Source organism: Schistocerca americana, chromosome 4 (genome assembly GCF_021461395.2).
Source record: "Schistocerca americana isolate TAMUIC-IGC-003095 chromosome 4, iqSchAmer2.1, whole genome shotgun sequence".
NCBI classification, from domain to species: domain Eukaryota; kingdom Metazoa; phylum Arthropoda; class Insecta; order Orthoptera; family Acrididae; genus Schistocerca; species Schistocerca americana.
This window is the reverse complement of record NC_060122.1, coordinates 20,975,697-20,996,300: the sequence shown is the minus strand read 5'-3', so window position 1 is coordinate 20,996,300 and position 20,604 is coordinate 20,975,697. Positions and strand designations below refer to the sequence as shown.

The 20,604-nt window shown below is 46.6% G+C and overlaps 1 protein-coding gene across 5 annotated transcripts in view; it reads left to right on the top strand.

The window, feature by feature from the left end:
• Positions 1 to 20,604, top strand: part of LOC124613920 (neurexin-1) — a 2,081,056-nt gene that overhangs the window by 1,059,122 nt on the left and 1,001,330 nt on the right. For all 5 annotated transcript variants that reach the window (XM_047142672.1, XM_047142674.1, XM_047142673.1 and 2 more), the window contains one exon: positions 5,976 to 6,136. In XM_047142672.1, coding sequence (XP_046998628.1) covers positions 5,976 to 6,136 — 161 coding nt within the window. The remainder of the gene's footprint in view (positions 1 to 5,975; positions 6,137 to 20,604) is intronic.

Below are 20,604 nucleotides of genomic sequence, written 5' to 3'. Positions count from 1 at the left end.
ATAAAGTAATAACTTGTCTGTTAGTTGGGCACAGTCAACATCGCTCCTTACTAGAACCCCCACATCGTCAGCGTATGCATTTGTAACCGTCTTCAGCCCAGCTATTGTTATGCCTTCTAAGGTTGTGTTCAAAAGCCGTAAAAGGGGTTCCAGAGAAACCACATAAAACAACATGGACAAAGGACTTCCCTGAGGAACTCCACTAGATATCAATACTTCATTAGTATATTGTCCATTGATCGAGATTTTGGTTCGTATGCCTCTGACGATGTTCATTAAAACCGCTAAGTTGCCATCATTGAAACCTATGTGTTTCAAGATGCTGAACAGATATCCGTAGTTGACTCTGTCAAACGCTTTAGCAAAATCAATGAAGGCAATGCCTCCATCCGCTGACGATGATGAGAAAATAGAAATAATGTCTCGATATTCACATACAGACTTAAAAATGGTACGTCGAGGGAGACACGTCTGGTGGCATCCAATGACTTTTCCTAAAATCGGTACCATTCGTTCTTTAATTACACGCGCAACTACCTTGTAATCTGAGTTCATCAGACTGATCGGCCTCATTTTAGTAATATCTTTCGTGTCCGTACTCCTTCCCTTTGGAAGTAGTACAGTTACACTTTCCTTGAAAGCAGCAGGAATTGCCTCTCCCCTCAAGACGTCATTAACTACTTCCGTGAATTGGGAACCTATTAGGTGCCAAAAGGTCCTATAAAACTCCACAGGCAGGCCGTCTGGGCCTGGAGACTTACGTGAAGGTGAAGATTTGAGTATATCAAAAACCTCGTCATTCGTAATGTCTATCGTTAAACCTCTGTTCTCCTCCTCTGTAATGACTGCCTCTATTCCGGAGTTCTGTAAGAACTCTTGTACTGAGTTGTCGTCAGTAGCATTTCCAGAATATAATTGCTGAAAATATCTATGTGCTTCAGTTAAGATATCCCTTTGTTCTGTCAGGACTCTGTTATCTTCCGTTCTGAGGCTGGCAATAAAATTTCTTCTTCTGTTTTTTGTGTGTTGTATCAAGTGGTAGATGGAGGTATTTTCTGCCCCCACCGTCGTCCTAGTGTGTGATTTGACTTGTAATCCCTCCAAATGTACCCTCTTGATACTTATCATTTTGGCTTTAACGTTTTTAATATTGATAAAGACGTCTTGAGACATTGGTTGGTCGTAAAGGTCTCTTAAGCAAGAGTAGTAAAACTCCATTGTGTGTCTTGACCACATTGCCCTTTCCTTGGCGTAAGATATCAGCGCTGCCCTTATCTTTTTCTTAGCGGCCATAGTCCACCATTCAATAGTTGTTCTATATTTAGTACGCATCCTTAACACAGACTGCCAAGTTTCTTGCATCTTGAAAGCTAGAGCGTTTTCAGAGAGGGTATTGATATTTAATTTCCATAGTGGGCGACCCCAATATGTCTTTTGCCTGGTTAATTTGATGCTGCACCTCACTCCGAGGTGGTCAGAGAAGGCAGCTGGTATCACCTCGATACTACTGACTTTAGTGCCTAAAGTGGGGGTGACATATATTCTGTCGATTCTGCTCTGTGTAGCACCAGTGATATATGTGAAGCGAACCAGCGTCGGATATTTTATTTCCCATGCGTCAAACCACTTCATGTTGGTGACCAAAGCCTGCAGTTCTTGCGAGAAGTTAAAAGTTGGTCGCTGATCCTTTTTATTTAAAACGCAATTAAAATCTCCACCAATGACAATTTCTGCAGGGTTTTCTTGGAGTAGAAATAAAATGTCACTTTTAAAAAAGGCTGCCCTCTCACGTCTTGCATTGTTGCCTGAAGGTGCGTATAGGTTTATAAAAGTGGTGTTAAAAATTTTGCAGCTAATTCCCCTCCCCGACTCTAAAAGGCACACGTTTGTCATCTCGATCCCTTCTTTAGCAAGGATGGCTGTTCCACACGCGTTTTCTGGTGCCACATTCAACACCTCTTTGTACCCTGAAACATACAAGTCTTTGACATTAACTTCCTGCAGGAAGGCGACATCTGTATCTGACTGATACAGAAAGTCCTTCAGTGCAGCTACCTTTGCGTGACTCTGAATTTTATTTATGTTTAAGGTGGTCACGTTATATGTATGTTCCACTGTGAGACGCTACGAGACAGTAGACAGAGGACACGGTAGTGGAACCGCGTGCAATAACTTCAGGTTAGATATATATAGTGTTATTTTATTTTACTTTTATTGCATTGACGGTTTTCCTTCTTTTTTTTCTTTTTTGTTTCTTTCTTCTTAGAGTTCGGTGTGACAATTTTTAATAAAAAAATTCTTCCTCAAAATCCCCTTCCGCCCCCATTTCATCGGTCTGATCCTCCTTTTCGTCCGCCCAGTTAAATCGTGGCTCGGTGATGTCGTGTCCATGTCCTTGTCCAAGTCTGGTTTCATTGTCCATATCTGATGCCGTATTGTCATGCAAGGGTTCATATGTGCCGGGTGGCGTGTCAGCCCGTTCTGGTCCCTTGTTCCGATCCGAAGACTCGCCGACCACTTCCTTTTGTGTATCTTCGTCCTTCCTTTCGGTCTCCTGTATCTTCCTCAGCCGCTCTCTTAAAAGAGGGGCCACATTCTCTGCAGCTTGATGTGCTCTGCGTCTCTTTTTATTTTTTGATGATTTCGGTGAAATCGTCGGTGAAACCTTTGGTGAACTTCCCGGCGACTCCATGGAAGGTCGAGAAGAAGTCACCTGTCCCGCCTTCGTGGTGGAAGATTTTTGAGCTCCGTTAATTTCGGAGTCGGCGGTTGCTGCTGTTTCTACGACACGTGAGACGGGTGGTGTCATTGGTTCGTCTTCTTGCGCCCCTCCTTTTCTTTTGACGTTTCCTGAACCTGTCCGTGGTGTCCTATCATCTGTGTGGTTGTCAGTTTTCTGTTGTATCACTGCAGCTACTGTAGTTCCCTCTGGGATGTTGGCCTTTTCGTGTGTAACTACCGCTTCGCACTCTGCCATGTCGACATCAGGTATGATCGATGAAGTTGGTCGCTCGTTGGAAGAGTTGTCAGACTCAGAGGGCAAGCGCGGTGCGTCCTCAGTGACGTCATTACTGGCCAGATTCTGATTGTCATCGTTAGTCAACTCCGCGGTGCTTCCCGTTTCCGTGCGCGCGTCGGATGGTCCCGCCTGCTCGGCCGTATTCTGTTGACAGGAGTCCCGGCTAGCTGCCGCGGCAGCGTACGTCACTTGCTTGCTAACAACTTGTCCTGGGACAGCCGCCTCGTTAGTCGGTAACTGAGGAACACGCCTTCTACTGCACTCACTTCTGACGTGCCCTGGGGCGTTACATAACGCACAAGTCCGTGGCTGCCCATCATAAATTATGAGAGCGCGATGGCCACAAATATTCAAGTAAGATGGGATATGTCGTAAGAGCTCAATCTTAATCTGTCTAACTCCATTCAAAACCGGAAACATGTATTGCTCCGACCATTTTTCTGCAATATTAGATATAACCCTACCATAGGGCTGAAGAGCAGCGTTGATTGCTCCGGCAGGGACCTCGAACGGCAGTTCGAAAACTCTCACTGTTCCAATACCTAGCCCAGCATGGGAAACAAGAACGTCACTAACGGTTCCGTCTGCATGATTAAATTTCATTTTGCTGCCACACTTGTCAACTATCGAGGAGCACAAGTCAGAGGAAATCAATTTCAAAAAGACAGAATTGGAAACAAAAGAAAGATGAACGCCAATAATTTCGTCTCCAGTGATCTTAACAGTTTCTGAAAGCCACCTTTTGATCTCAAAGGCCTTTGGTCTTTGACAGGTCCAATCAAAAGCGAATCTAACCGTATCTCTTCTTTCACAGTTAATTTCGTTCATTTTGTCATTTTATATCACTGAAAGATGCAAAGTAAACAAGGAGCTCTACTGACCTTCGTAACAGCCACACAGCCGCTGTTTACGCCAGACCTCCTTGCGCTGCCGCCACACGTCCGTCCGGCTCGGCGGCCGAGCAGCGAATGCCAACTGAGCTACCGAAGCACGACTCACGCCCGGTACTCACAGCTTTACTTCTGCCAGTACCTCGTCTCCTACCTTCCAAACTTTACAGAAGCTCTTCTGCGAACCTTGCAGAACTAGCACTATGTCTCCGCATATCCTTTCTTTCAGGAGTGCTAGTTCTGCAAGGTTCGCAGAAGAGCTTCTGTAAAGTTTGGAAGGTAGGAGACGAGGTACTGGCAGAAGTAAAGCTGTGAGTACCGGGCGTGAGTCGTGCTTCGGTAGCTCAGTTGGTAGAGCACTTGCCCGCGAAAGGCAAAGGTCCCGAGTTCGAGTCTCGGTCGGGCACACAGTTTTAATCTGCCAGGAAGTTTCATATCAGCGCACACTCCGCTGCAGAGTGAAAATCTCATTCTAGTTACTTGTACTAATTATGCAGCAGGAACTGTTTTGAAATGGAAGGAAATTCAAACTCGCTGACTTGTAACATGCGTTGCATTAAGACAATAGCCATAAGTAACGAATCGGGCAGCTCCTACTGACGTAAATTCCGCTATTTCAACCGAATCTCAGATGTGAAACTTGGTTTACCAAGCTGCTCGGAACAACTACAATGTGAAATCACAGTCTTATTTTAGCAGAATTTACCATAGAATATCGCAGGGCGGGTCAACTAACAAACCCACCAAAGTGTTTTTACAAATAATTAACAAAAATGATTACAGTAAAAGGCACTCCGATTAAATTACACTCATCGGATTAAAATGTTTTCCAGGTGCTTAACTAAAATGATTACAGTGAAAAAGGCACTCTGGTTAAATTAGACATCACTGCATTTAAAAGCAAGAACAACACAAAGTTCAGCCAGCAGTGTGGTGCACCGTAAGCCACTCCAAATGTGACCGATTAAAACAGGCAGTTCTGAGACACGTCAATCCGCTAGCTCTGTAACACAGACCACGGAACTTTCACACATTTCACAAACATTTGCGACTAACTTCTGCAATGAAACAAGGTTGCTTCCACTAAGGTAAACTTGAGCTCTTTCGGAGCAAACCCCCACCATAAACAGCGAACACAGCGGACCTTCCGGGGAGAAGGAACTAATCTCTGCAGTACAACTTTAACAAACAAGGCGCAGAGGGCATGGAAAGAGTCTCACCAAAAATGTTTGATGCTGGCACTCAAAATCTCCCACGCTCAGCACAGGCAAATTTCGAGAGTCCCGCCCACCGCCAGCAGAGCCAGCCCAGGAACCGCCCCAGCGGGTTGAGTTTTGTGCTCTGCAAGAGCCGCTCACTGTCGCCTTCACACAGCAGAGGTAAACAAACAGGCCACTTTCATTTCTGCCCGCAAATTCCAACTGTCAGTATTCGTGCCGGTCCAACTCCTGGCGTGGAGAACCACTATGTGCCATGCTCTGCTGCCGCTATCTAGCGGTCCATCGTTCTAGAGGAGCCGGCGCGACTCATTTGATGCAAATAGACCTCTTTTGGCCAGGAATACCGTCTCTGCTTGTGAGAGTTGCTTTCCATGTCCTTATTGCTTCGCTGTTCACGAGTGGTATTGTTTCCCACCTAGTAGAATTCGTTCAGTTCGTCTGCATAGTGGTCACCATTGTAATGTTTATTTTATCAGTACTTTCGTTTGCGCTACTCATCGTCACTTTCATCTTTCTTCGGGTTGCTATCGGTCTATAGTGCGTGCTCATTAGAGTGTCGATTTCATGCCATTCGAGACGTACTGCTATTCTTCTTTACTTTCGCGAGCGATTCTTGTCAGTGATATCCGTTCAGCGTAAATTTTAATTCCACAGTGGTACGTTAATCTCAATCTTCTTTTTTTCCTCTTTTTATAAATTCCACACCTGAACCTGTCTTTTATTTCCTGCATCGCTTCTTCCTTGCCTTTGAAGTTCCTATTAATGTAGATATCCCAGACTGATTTTTGTGGAGCAGCTTCTGCACGCTCCTAGAACTCTGCGACGCGGCTTTCTTTGGTGTTGCAGGCGACAAGGGCGACTTCATGAACGTGGCGCTGAAGGACGGCGGCGTGGTGCTGGCCATGAGCCTGGGCAACGGCCGCACCGAGCTGGCCATCAAGCCGCGCCGCGTGCGCTTCGACGACAACCAGTGGCACAAGCTGACCGTGCACCGCAAGATGCAGGAGGTGAGTGCCAGAAAAACGTTTTCTGCACCTTAAGGCAGGCAAGTCGATTAGATCGTTTGGGTCGGATGGTGTAAGTTGGGTTCCCTACCTAAAGGTGCGCCAAACATTTTTGGAGGTCAGTATTGGTTCTCCCATTTTGTATGAGGCAGATCTACAGTTCCCATTTTTTCTGATGTGTAGTTTACTCTGATGAGCCAGAGGTCGATTGCCTCGTAGTGGTGTTGCGGACACGTGACGCAGTAAACAAAAAATGTAAGCAGAAGAGAGACGAGTAGGCAGTTATTAAAGCGAAGATACAGGCCGCAAATGCGGAAATCCGCTGACATAAGCGGTTTTGTAAACGCGACCATTGTTGTGGCGCTGCGGCTGCAAACGAGAATCTCTAAAACTGGCAAGTTTGTCGTCTGTTGGCGTACTGCTGGCGCCAGCACCTGTGGAAAGTGGTCGAAGGAAAGTGAAATAGCGAGAAGGCCGTACGATATTGGACGACCACATCTCATTGCAAAACGTAGTAATCCGGGGTAGGCAGCGATATGCGGCAGATCTGACGACGCAGTACAACGTTGAAGCAGGCACAAGTGATCCTGAGCACAACGTTCAAACGCTATTGTCGAACATTGAGCTCCACATCACACAACTTCTACGTGATCCCGTGTTGACCCACCGACATCATCAGTTACGACTGCAGTGGCCACAGCATCACTGAGTTTTCACCGTGGATCCATAGAAACGCGTCGTCCTTCTAATGAATCGCATTTCCTGTTACACCAGTCGATCGTTGGGCCCTTACACGCCGTCATCCAGGCGAATGCTTGCTTGGAGCGTGCTCCGCGCCACAGGTGTAGGCCAACGAGAGCAGAATTATGCTGTCAGCTACATTGAGTTGGGCTTCTGTGGGACCTACGGTAGTACTCGATCACACCACGACAGCACTGAACATTACTGCGGACAATCTACATCCTTTCGTGGTCGAAGTCTTCTCTGATGGCGACGACATCTTCCAGCAGGGTAACTCTCCGCGACACAAGGCCAGAAGCCAGCTGGTGGGGTTCGAGGAGCATGAGGCTGGTCTCACGTTGATGTCTTATCCAGCAGATGCCCCTCATGTCTACGCATTGGAACACGTATCGGGCGGCAGCTGCGTGCCCACAAACCAGTGTCCCGTAATCTGCGGGAATTTAGTGACCTGTGAGTAGACATGTGGTGCGACATACTTCAGGACTTGTAGAACCCAAGGCAAGCAGAAGCGCTCCTTTACGTGTCCGAAAAGTGGACCAACACGCTGTTATATCGTTTACACCCACCGGTGTACGTCGCAGGAAGATACTCCAAAATCTTTGTATTATGAGTAATTTGACAAAAAACACACAAGGTTACTCTGTAACTCATTTTAAATTGTCTCAAGCTTTTTATACTATCAAGATTTTCTGCTAGTATAACTACTATTCAACTGAAGCAGGAGTTGTTCAGCTATTTCGATTTCATGTTAGGCAAATAAAATAACTTTTCCTTTAGAGTGATCTTGCCTGAAACGATGTTGACCTTTCGTGATTTCGATAAAAGGTACAACAATGCATAGCAGTTATTTTTTTATTTTTTTTTATCTTCTGATAAATAATTTCATTCTCGAAACGCCTGAACATGAGCTTTACGTATCGCGAGGTTCTTCGGGCGTTAAGAGCACTGTGCAGTGCCACTTCTGTGTGACAAATTTGGTGTGACAGAGAAGCTACACTATCAGTACCGGTGCTGAAGTATAAAGTTTTCTTATACAGTATCTGGAACAAGATCGAAAGTAACGCTGCAATGAGGCCCAAAGGACCGCCCGATGTCGCGTCCTCCTCTGCCGCATGGCGTCGCTGGGTGCGGTATGGAGCGGATACGAGGCTGAGCCGCCGCTGTCCGCTGTCGCCTCGCCAGACGACGGAGCCGCTGCGGCCCGTGCGAGCACCTCGTCAGCTGGCGTCACCAGGCGTTACAGATACAGCCCTCCCACCAGACAGAAACTCCACTGCGATCTTCTCGTGGCAGGCGAGTTGAACACTCGGGTAGGGACGCCGTAATGTGTTCCACTACGCAAAAAAGTATCACTTTTCCGAAAACCCTTAATTCTCACCTATTGCGACGCACACGTTTGAGATTTCTCTCAATGGAGTCACAACCTTCCTCTGTAATCGTGCAAAAGCGTAGATCTGTGTGACGTGTCCGTCAGGCTCGGTGACACTTCAAACAGCAACGTGTCAACACGCGTGGAAAAAAAGGCCACAGGTCAGAAGATCATGTGAGGGTTAGTGAGAGTAAATCAGATCACATTGGCCCCAAACAGTGCCTCAATTATTCCCACCGCCAATTGAGGCGAGTCACACAATAGGAAGGTCGTCATATCTCCTCTCACCGACTTTTCAGCCGGCCGAGGTGGCCGTGCGGTTAAAGGCGCTTCAGTCTGGAACCGCAAGACCGCTACGGTCGCAGGTTCAAATCCTGCCTCGGGCATGGATGTTTGTGATGTCCTTAGGTTAGTTAGGTTTAAGTAGTTCTAAGTTCTAGGGGACTAATGACCTTAGCAGTTGAGTACCATAGTGCTCAGAGCCATTTGAACCGACTTTTCACCCCTTCTTCGACGGCTCTGCGGTGGCGGTCGGAATCGCGACACGTAGCGTTGAAATCACGTTTTTGGAAGGGAGGTCGAGAAAGTGTTTAAGACACACCGCCACCTAGAATAGACATAAACACTCCTCGCAAAGTGGTTTAAATGGCGCCATTGCAACCAGCCCTCGCACTGAAGAGTTCATTCCCACACATTTTGCGGTCCTAAACGACAGTTGGCAGCACGAAGAGCAACAGTAACACGTTATGGACAACCTTTGACACTGCCGATACGCCCTGATGGATCGACCCTTCCCAAAAAACATAGTGGCCCTGCGATCGCACTGAACGTGACCGTATCCCTTTGGAGCGTAGTACGACCGCAGCGTTTGTTGTGGTACAGACTGTGGGAGCGCAAGGGGCCGTTCAGATACATTCGACGAAATTTGAACGTGATCCGAAGCAGCAGTGGGTGCTGACGGTTTTAGCAGTTCGGTTTCGCGGCCTCCTGTGGTGTTATCACGGAGGGGTGCAACGTTGACACGCGCGTGAGTAACACGGCGAAGGATCCTTCTGAGGCCCCGAGCTCGGAAGCACCCTCGGAGACAGCCACGCAGCCTTTATTGAGCACGTTAGAAACGTACGAGTCAGAGGCTCGGACACCTGTTCAGCTGAGTGACTGCACGAGGCCTCTCTGGCGCCTGAGGACAGGCAACCCCTTCACGTGGGAACGCTCATCCAAGAGCATTGTGACGAAAACTCACCGCAGAACTGCATGTCGCACTCCCAAACTCTGTCAGCACCGAAACGACACGGGGCCAGCCTCGGTGGTCGTGCGGTTCTGGCGCTGCAGTCCGGAACCGTGAGGCTGCTACGGTCGCAGGTTCGAATCCTGCCTCGGGCATGGGTGTGTGTGATGTCCTTAGGTTAGTTAGGTTTAAGTAGTTCTAAGTTCTAGGGGACTTATGACCTAAGATGTTGAGTCCCATAGTGCTCAGAGCCATTTGAACCATTTGAACGACACGGCGGCAGCTCCAGGAACAGGGAATCGCGCAGCGAGAGCTCGAATTTAAAAACCACTCATTAGTAATGCAAATGAACGTAACAGGAAAGCCGTAAAGTCTGGACACGGGAGGAATGACAGAAAGTCATTCGGTTAGATGAGTCTTGTTTCACACTAACTTGTGGCCGAGGTTACATCCGCACGAGTGAAATAGTTTTTGGGCAGCCGCTTCGTGGCTTCCACGGGCCCCGCACTCACTCAGCAACGTCACGTTACTGACAAGGACTGTGTGGCCATTTGGCCGATCAGGCCGAGCTCATGTTACAGTGTTTTGTTCCCATTGCGGTCATGGTGTGTTCTAAGGCGGCAGGGACCTGCTGTCCACACGGCTCGCATCGTGCTGGTTTGTGAGCACGTGGATGAATTGTCGTGTCTCCCCTGGCCACTGCAGACATCAGTCTCAATGTTATTCAGCCTTTCTGATCAGCTTTGGACAGAAAATTGCATCGCCGTTATCTACCATCACGTCCGTTACCTGATATTGCCACTATTTTGGCGGAAGAATGCTGTAAGTTTCCCTTTAAAACCATACAGGGCCTGTATTAACGCATTCCGAGATGGGTAGAAGTTGTTCAGAGTTTCCTACATAGCGTTAGGCTCGGTAATGTATTTCGTTTTGCCGGTCGCGGTGGCCATGCGGTTCTAGGCACTTCAGTCCGGAACCGCGTGACTGCTGCGGTCGCAGGTTCGAATCCTACCTCGGGAATGGACGTGTGTGATGTCCTTAGGTTAGTTAGGTTTAAGTAGTTCTAAATTCTAGGGGACTGATGACCTCAGATGTTGAGTCCCATAGTGCTCAGAGTCATTTGAACCATTTTGTGTCCCGTTTGTGGTGTTTCCATATTTTTGTCCGTCCCGTGTACACTGACCAGCCAGAACACTATGACCACAGACTACTATTGATACAAACCTGTCGAGGCGATGGCATCGTCACCTGGCGAAGAATGACTGCCAGTCAGACACACGCACTGTGGCTTGCTGTCCCTGTGCAGAATGGGCAAGGCCGCGATCTGTCTGAGTTTGAGCGATGGCAGAGTGTGACAGCGCAGAGGCGTGGCAGGAGGATGTCGCAAACTGCACAACTTACTGGGTGCTGTAGTGAGTGTCTTCAACACTAGGCGAAACCAAAGTGAAGCCGTGTACAGACGTCGTAGGCTCGTCGGACTGGTAAAACAGGACAGGCGACGAACTGTGACGGAACTAACATCAGACTTTAATGCTGGACAAAGTACAAGTGTGTCTGAGCACACACTGCACCGAAAATTCAAACGATGGGCATTCGCACTGGACGATGGACCGGTCAGTGGCAACTACGACCGAAATGGGCACGTGACCATCTGAGCTGAACATTGGCGCAGAGGTACAGTTGTCGAATCTCGATACCTTCTTCATCGTGCAGATGCGAGGGCACGAGTCCATCGTCTTACAGGACAATAGCTCCTCGGTACCTGGACCGCGGAATGCAGACAAGTTGTGGGCGTTTCCATTACGGTCTGGGCACCCGTGGGTCATGTGAAATTCGTGCAAGGCACCACGATGTCCAAGGAGTTTCCCACACTGGTTGCAAACCACGTACACCCCATCATGACGACCATATTTCCCGACGGCAGTGACCATTTTTCAGCAAGATAATGTGCCTTATCACAAGGTCAGGAGTGTGGTGGAGTGGTTCGAGGAACATAGTGGCGAGTTCCAATTGATTTGCTGCCGCCCCCCCCCCCCCCCAACTCGCCAGATCTGAACCCGATTGAACACATGTGGCATGTGATCGAACGTGGCGTCAGAGCTTATCGGCCACCTGAACGGAATTTACGGGAATTGGGTGGATTGTGTGCAGATGTGGTGCTAACTCCTTCAAGCGACTTACCGGCGCCTCACTGCAGCCACGCTACGACGCGTCGAAACCGTCGTCCGTGCCAGAGGTGGCATTCCGGGCGCTTAGGCGGCTGGCTGCTCACGGTGTTCTGGCTGGTCAGTGTATGTGCGCTATAGGATGTCCTTCGGAAATCTAGAAATGCAGCATCTATCTCTTCTCACGAATTTGTTATTTTCAAGATGTGTGTGCACGCGTAAAGCGAGCTGTGTCCTGCCATTCAACAGCCACATCATTAAAGGAGTCGTGAAGATCCATTATCCTGATGGAGATCTTTCTTTCCATTCGTAGGCGTTCACACCGTCTGTTTCAGTTGCAGCGTTTCAGTGCCTTAGTTTAGCTCCCCTTAAGATGGCTTTTTCCTTGTGTAAAGCGCGCGTCCTGCGAAAGGCAGCAACTAACATCTCCCGTCTCGTGTTCTCGACATTCGTTTCGCCAGTTTTCCGTCGAATGGCTCTCCCGAGATTTCTAAAGGTGTCACATCTTTCCTTGTTGCCTGCCTCGTACTCAGATGATGAAAGACTGTCTTGATGTTTGACACACATTTCAAGATTCCAAAGGAAATTTTTACTCTAACCTTTTCTGATTTCTGTTTTAGTACATGTGTTTTGTGCGCAGCTGTGTTTATGTCGTCAGGAAGGGTCCCAAGATCGTCTGTGAATGCAACACAGTTGGCCTGACACCGCTCCTCGAGCCTGCAATGAATACTCGATTGAGCAGCTGACACTGATGGAGTACTGGAAAGTCTATCAGTTACCTTCATTAAAACCACCCTCCGGAGCGGAAATCGATAACGCATTCCACGCTGCATGTAACCAATTCGAATATTTACATCAGCTATATTTTGTTGTGAAGACGAAGACCCTTATCGTTAGAATTTATTCCTCTGGCCCTACCACAAATAATGACTGTTATGTACCAGTCGGACATTTGCGTAGTATTGAACAGGAACGTTTCCCATCAGTTCATACTCACACGTTGCAACGCTGCCACAGTAGTGCAGTGCCATCGCGATGAGTATTTTTTTAAATATTTTGCAGTGGTGGAAGGGTCAACGAAAAGCACTAACTTGCTGGCATCCCGAATCTAATGCATACGTAGTCTTACACTAAATTCCATATCACGATGATGTTTCCGAGTGCCTTTTGCCAGAACTACACTTTGTGGAATACATTTTTAAAGTTGTTCTTATAAAACTCTGCATTATAAAAATTGCGAGGACAGGCAAACTATTGCACCCTAGTTATTATAGGACATACCTATGCATGCGATGATACATTTTTATTCCCATACGCACAGGAATATCTTTTAAACATTTATTGAAAACACGACTTTTTAAATAGTTACACTAAAATTAGATCTGACGGAAAAGACGAGGATATAACGTTTTCACAAAATTTTGGCTTAGTAGATCACCTGATTCACAAGTCCGAGTACTTCTACGATTCACTACTGCCCATCTCGTATTAGCGGCTATTGTGTTCATTATTTCAGCTAGTACACGAATTTGCTAACGCAAAATTTTGAGTAATTTTTCTGTTTTATACGAACATACAATCTGTTTTTCGTCTGTTTGTAAACAGGTCTTCAGAATAAGCCCAGAATAGCTAAACAACAGTTTGTTGAAACAAATGGCTCTGAGCACTATGCGACTCAACTGCTGAGGTCATCAGTCGCCTGGAACTTAGAACTAATTAAAGCTATCTAACCTAAGGACTTCACACACATCCATGCCCGAGGCAGTATTCGAACCTGAGACCGTAGCAGTCGCTCGGCTCCAGACTGTAGCGCCTAGAACCGCACGGCCACTCCGGCCGGCTTTGTTGAAACGATCAGACGGAGAAAATTACTGTACGAACAGAACAAACTGACAAAGAATACGTGCTAAGCACACCATATTTTATGATTACCTGACGATGTTGGTATTATCGTACCGAACGACTGCAATTGCTGCATACCCGAATTAACAAATGAAATTCGAGATGTAAAACAAGGTTTTTCAGTTCCTCGAAGTCGGAGAGATAACCGGAGATTCAGTGAAAGAAATCAAAGACTGTAAACTTTTATTGCATTAATTGGTATTGGTACTATCGACAATCATACCAAACGTTGTCGCTTCGTCTTTACTGACAGTGCAAGTATGCAAAGATATACTCTAGAAGCTGAAATAACTATGAGAAAAAATCATAACAAATTATGTATAGAAGATATATCCGTAATTCTTCCATTGTTTCCTTATTTGGCGCTCCACATCTGAATTACTGAAAAAAAAACAGCCACCGTTATTCTTCTTTCCATCGTACCTTTCCTTACCAATTTTAGCTGAGGATAATCACAGAAATCAGGAGTCGTTCAATTTTTTTTTTTTTTTTTTTTTTTTTTTTTTTTTTTTTTTTTTTTTTTTTTGAGCATTACAGTTTAATGTGGGATGACGAAGGACAACGCATTGCAACTCAACTGTCAATCAGCCAACCAGATTGTGAATAACCGCAGACTGCATCCCTTTTAATTAGCTACCTGTTCAGTCGTTTGCTTTTCTAACAGATGGTAGCAGCAGCTGAAACACCATCGGAATGGATTCTGTTACACAATATCGAAACAAATACAGATTGCGTTACGTAATAAAGAGGGTAACTATATTCCATAAACACATTCTTACAGAGAAAGGTCGTCAAACCTGCAGCGGTCGGAAAGAATGGGCTAATCACACCACACACACGTAAGTTTTACGGCCTCTGGTAAATTTTACATATTTCGCAGTTTATTCGGAAACGTACCGACTGCCGAGTTTGGCGCAATTGAATGCAGCCGCGGCACCCTCACGGTCGAGCAGAGACGGCAGAGACAGAGAGCAGCAGCGGCGTACTTCCGTCTCTTTCGCGCACTCCCATTGTGTTCGTCGGGTTCGTCGGGACTTAGGAAAGACACGCTCTGAAGAGTAATATAGGGTGCGTGAGAACGACACCGACAACGTTCATGTGTGCTGAAGGGCGTCTCAAGGAACCGACTGGCGATGAGACAGAGGCGCAAGCAGCGCTACGTGGCGTGGCAGTTGGGAGGGGGGGGGGGGGGGCTGGCGCAAACCCCGCCCGCAGTCGGTGGTTGGAGAGAAAGCAGAGGGGAAGAGGCGGGTTGAAGAGGCGGGCCAGACAGATGGGTGGCGTGGCGCATCGGTTTCCCTCCACAAGGTGGCGTCTAAAGTGTTACTAACATCCTCTACACCTCTTTCTTGGAAAATATTCTTTCCTACGGGCAGTTATGCCCGGCTTCAGATGGCTACACTTGTTATATATCTATGCAGTGCCAGTACTGAATCGAAAGCGTAGACAGTGAATGAGTTGTGTTTACTTACATAATAGCTAACGAGGTTCTTTACCTCTTCCGTCTTTACGAATGTTTGAAAGCAAGCACGAGATGTTCAACTGAAGGTAAAGAAGGTGTGCACACTGTGTAATCGTGTGGCGTACATACACCTCATAATATACTGAACGCCAATGCTTTCCAAACAATGCTTTTTATACTTTTGTTTTACCTTCGGTTGGTTTCAGCCAAAGTCCGTTTCATCGACTTCAATCACGTCACATAATGATACAAAAACAGTATATGTTTGACCTCGTTGCAGAACAAAACGTGTGCAGCTGGAAGTACTGGACAGAACTGATATACCTGTTGAGATATGGGTCGATCTGCCCTCTCGTTCTCAACTGTCTGTTACGTAGAGGTAGACACTACAGCAATGCTGCATACGGTTACCACAATATTCTCTCATATGCTTCAGCCCTTCTTCGCAGTGAATCACACACTCCTTCAAATACATTTGGGTCCATTTGCATTGTCTCGTATGCGTTGCTCGGAGCTCCCGTAACGCCTTTACATTGTCGATAGACTGGGCATACCAATGGCGATTATCGATGAAACAGCTGGTTTTCCTTTTTTTATTTATTTATTTTTTTTGCACCTCCAGTTTATGCTGACTGTGAAAACTGCCCAAAATAACGGGTTTCCCAAATAACCGATGTCCAGCTTCATATTGCTATTATTTCCGGTAATAAACGTAGACATCTCACAAAGACTGAAAAATTCTAACACTCCGTCAGACTTTTCCATTATACTTTTCGTGATATGTAGAATCCAAATAACCAAATAAAATGGGTAAATAATGGGAAACAGTCCAGTCACTATTCTATGCTTTCCTCCAAAAGTAATGAGGGATTGCATACTACAAAAAATCACCAGTATTCTTCTATTAGTTGTAAGTTTTTGAAACAGCTCAAATATCATCTTGTTATCGAGGATCGCGCCACGGTCTGGGCATTACGAAAATCAATGCTAAAGGATAAAAACTGAGGTTGGAAAACTGTCCTACAACTACAAGCAGGTAAAAGCACATTATGTAGACACAAACGGCGGAGCAGTCACTTATTTATCGTACACCATCCATTAATTGTTCAAAGATGTGTGTGAAATCTTATGGGACTTAACTGCTAAGGTCATCAGTCCCTACGCTTACACACTACTTAATCTAAATTATCCTAAGGACAAACTCACACACACACACACACACACATACACACACACACACACACACACACACACAGCCATGCCCGAGGGAGGACTCGAACCTCCGACGGGACCAGCCACACAGTCCACGACTGCAGCGCCTTAGACGGCTCGGCTAATCCCGCGGGGCCATGCATTAATTGTTAAGTTTTTTGTTACTGTTGCCATAATCACCCATTTCTTTTACTATTTCATAGAAAAGACAAACAAATCATTTGTGTAAATTTCGTATCGTTCTGTTTTCTTTAATTATTTAGAATGAAAAATACGTTTTATAGTCAAAGATATTTATTTACCTTGTAACAGGAGTCTGAATACAATTGATTTATTGCCAGTAAAACTATAACCCTCTCTCAGAAAATTCAAATGAACAGCTTAGATAGTAGGCAAAAACTACTTATATCAGGAACAATTACGTGACTTAATCCGCAGACAAACATCCATCATCTAATCTTCTGGCCGGCCGCAGTGGCCGTGCGGTTAAAGGCGCTGCAGTCTGGAACCGCAAGACCGCTACGGTCGCAGGTTCGAATCCTGCCTCGGGCATGGATGTGTGTGATGTCCTTAGGTTAGTTAGGTTTAACTAGTTCTAAGTTCTAGGGGACTAATGACCTCAGCAGTTGAGTCCCATAGTGCTCAGAGCCATCTAATCTTCTGAAGCAAGTAGAGCCTTGTGCTTGACAGTTATCCCACTTCGCGAAACACACGCAGACGAGGAGCGGCGCCGGCGCCGGTCAGCTGTACCCTACGTGCTACGCGCTGTCCAGCCGCGACAGCAGGCTACAACCGTTCAGATATGGCGGGGGCACGCCACGCAGCAACACGTACGCTATTGAGAAAAGTTGATAATTTTTTCCTTTCCTTCTTTTTTTATTTCGTCCACCTGAGTTGCACTGACACAAAACTGAGACGATCGAAAGAAAAAAATTATCCAATTTCCTCCGTACAGAACAAGCGACGTACATTATTGTCTCACAAGGGAAAGGCATCAGACACGGCCAACCGATTCGGCTCTAATTTGGCAGGTCGCTTGTGTACAACCTAAAACGAAAGATTCTAAGGTATTTTGGGTCAACACCCCCGCGATTTTGAGAAAATCACCCCTGAAGGTTATGACGAGCAATCGACTCAAAATTGGAGGGATCGATAGAGCATTTTTCATCATCAGATATGGGGTCCGCAAACGCAAACTTTTCCAGATATCGAGGAAAGAAACTCTTACAACTGCCGCTTCTGTACCCACATGGTAAACGCTTTTCGCCGACAGCGGCGATAGCGCAACGGCCAAAGTAAAGCCGGCACAGTAGCTCAGTGTGTTCGGTCAGAGCTGGTTGGCCTTTGTAACAAAAAAAAAAAAAAAAAAAAAAAAAAAAAAAACTGGGTGGAAGGATCAGCAAACGAACTTAAACGAATGTCATGTGACTTCCGCGACGACCAAACACAACGATCAACAACGAACAAAATGAAAAAAATGAAAAAAAATTAACTGTCTGGGAATCGGAAAACCCGGGTTCGAATCTCGAAGAAACCTAGCGGATGTTATTCTTTTCGTTTGTATTTTCCCATATCTCAATTGATAGGGATAGGAGGGTTATTTGCCTACCTTATTATTATCATTCCTTATTGATTTACTTACCTTATTAACCCTCCTATCAATTGAGATATGGAAAAATACACACGAAAAGAAGAACATCTGCTAGACTCGAACCCGGGTTCTCCGATTCCCAGCCAGTTACCTTGGCCGGCGCGCTTTTTTTTTTTTTTTTTTTTTTTTACCGTAGCGGTCTTGCGGTTCCAGACTGCAGCGCCTTTTTTTTTTTTTTTTTTTTTTTTTTTTTGAACAAAAAAAGTTTCTCAAAGCCAAAATCAAATTTCTTTTTCCTTAAGGAACAAATTGTGAGGAATAAATAAGGAAAAGTTTTTTTTTTTTTTTTTTTTTTTTAAAGAAAACAAAGACTCCGATTATACTGGTTTCTCCTTCCAGTAAACAAAAATGAGTCTCCTTCGTCTTGTTGGCGAAGAAGCAATCCTTTGGAACAAAAAAAATTTTTCTCAAAGCCAAAATCAAATTTCTTTTTCCTTTAAGAACAATCTATGAGGAAGAAATAAGGAAAAGCTTTTTAAGTCGTCATGCGACTTGTAGTTAAAGTCTAGTTCTTACAGGAGCTCCTGAAGTGTATCCGCCTACAGCATGCCAGCTCGTCCAAACGTGTCTTCTCATGGCGTAGGCGTGAGTTCTGGGTAGCAGATCTATTCAGTTCGGTTCGTTTTATACAGTTTTCAGCTTCTCAGGGCTTGGACGTTCCAGCTACTAGGTGGGTCATCGAAAGTGCTCCGTAAGAAATTAGAAAAATATTGTTTATAGCGTGGGTTGCGTATCAGGACGCAGTGACGTTCGTTGAGATAAGTCCAATATCCTATCGTAGACTTGTCGCCTGAAGTAAAAAGATAGCGGATCGTGTGGCCACAGATCCAATTCACAGAGTTAGTTTTGGCGGAGGGGTAGAAAGTCTTATCGGGGTACAAAAGCATGTGGACGTCGATCTGAGCCGGTGTCTGGCGAGTAAGAAACGCCAAAATTCGCCGCGCGAGTGTCCAGACGTCTAGCGCTGTGCCACAGTGGAACCGGTGGACATCCGTGTCATCCACGCCACAGTGGGTGCAGACGGATGAATCGGCGAGATGGATGCGGTGCAGACGATCTCGGTTAACTTGTTTGCCATTCACGGTGATGTACCACGCTGATTGAACGTCTGATGCGAGAAAACGCGCATGGATCGCCTTCCATATGTGTCGCCACACGTACTGTGGATACTTACGTTCGATGGGGTTGGACGGGCGGCACTGTTGTAACAATTCGGAGACTGTTTTCGTGAGGTACAAACGTGGAAGTGGTAAGGACCGGTAGATATAACTGAACTCCAGGAAAAATCGTTGGATGTAATAAAAGGGGGTTGGAATGGTCGATATCAGTACTGGGGCGGACAAGGAGGCCGGTGCAAAGTTGTGAAGCAGGAGGCTAGTAAGGCTCTGCGGGCAACGATGCCAAAGTTTGAGTTGGGAGCTGACGTATAGTGCCTTGACACGAATCGGCACGTGGATGAGTCCCATCCCGCCACGATCTCGTGGCAGTGCAAGGGATTCATACTGCACCTTGAATAACATCCCCGAGCTGACGAAGGAGCCGAAAGCCATCAACAGTCGTCGCGCCAGGAGATTTGGGACTGGTAGTACTTGAGCCACGTGTGGTATACGGGAAGCATGATACATGTTCACGTATTGCGCGCGTTGGATAACGTCGAGAGCTCGTAGCCGGTGATCTGCGAGATTTGCTGTGATTGTCTGTAGCAAGCGCCTACCATTGATTGCCGCTGAGCAGCGCAGGTCTGCTGTGAAATCAAGTCCAAGACACCGTATGGTGGCGGCGACACTAAGGGGGGCAGCGCATCTCTCCGGCAAGCCCTCACCAATGAGCAGGACCTTGGATTTTGACACGTTGAGGCAGCTCCCCGACGCTTCGCCGTAAGTCGCCACCCATGTCAGTGCTGCTCGTACTTCATCTTCACTGCGCAGATATAGTACTATGTCGTCTGCGTAGGCTGTACAACAAAAACGGTGGCCTTGCACAGCCATGCCTTCCAAACGTTGACGCATGCCCTGGAGCAGGGGTTCCAAGGCGAAAGCATACAAAATCGTGGAAAGAGGGCATCCTTGCCGTACAGATCGTGCGATGACCAGGGACGGTGTAAGACGACCATTGTACATGATTTTAGAGGTTGCACTACTCAACAGGCGCATAACCACTGTTACAAAACCGCCAGGAAAACCCATATGCTGAAGAACTGTCCGTAAATAGAAGTGGTCAACACGGTCGAAAGCCTGGCTAAAGTCCAGTGAAGCCAAGGCGCCAGGGAGACGCTGATGATGCGCTAATGCTATCATGTCTCTGTAACGGCAAAGGGCCGTACGGATGATGTTGTCGCCTCCTAGGGAAGTCTGGTCGCAGGATGTGACGTAACGTGCGACCTTCTTGAGTCGCGATGCCAGTAGCCGTGTGAATACTTTCATGTCGCTGTTGAGCAAAGTAATTGGTCGATAGTCCTGGACCCTCGATAACCCGCGCGGTTTATGTACGGGGATAATAATTCCTTCTAGAAAGGCGCTCGGGACCACTGTCCTCGGTGACATCAGCTCTTGTGCGATTGCCGTCCACGTGGAAGCCAACAAATACTGAAAACTTTTATAAAATTCGATGGGTATGCCATCAGGTCCAGGAGACCTGTTATCGGAACCCGCCTTGATAGCATCTACCACTTCATCTGTGGTTACGTCGTCTTGGAGGTCATGCACAGCATCCTCCGGAAGAGTGTTCGTAGTGAGCTGAGC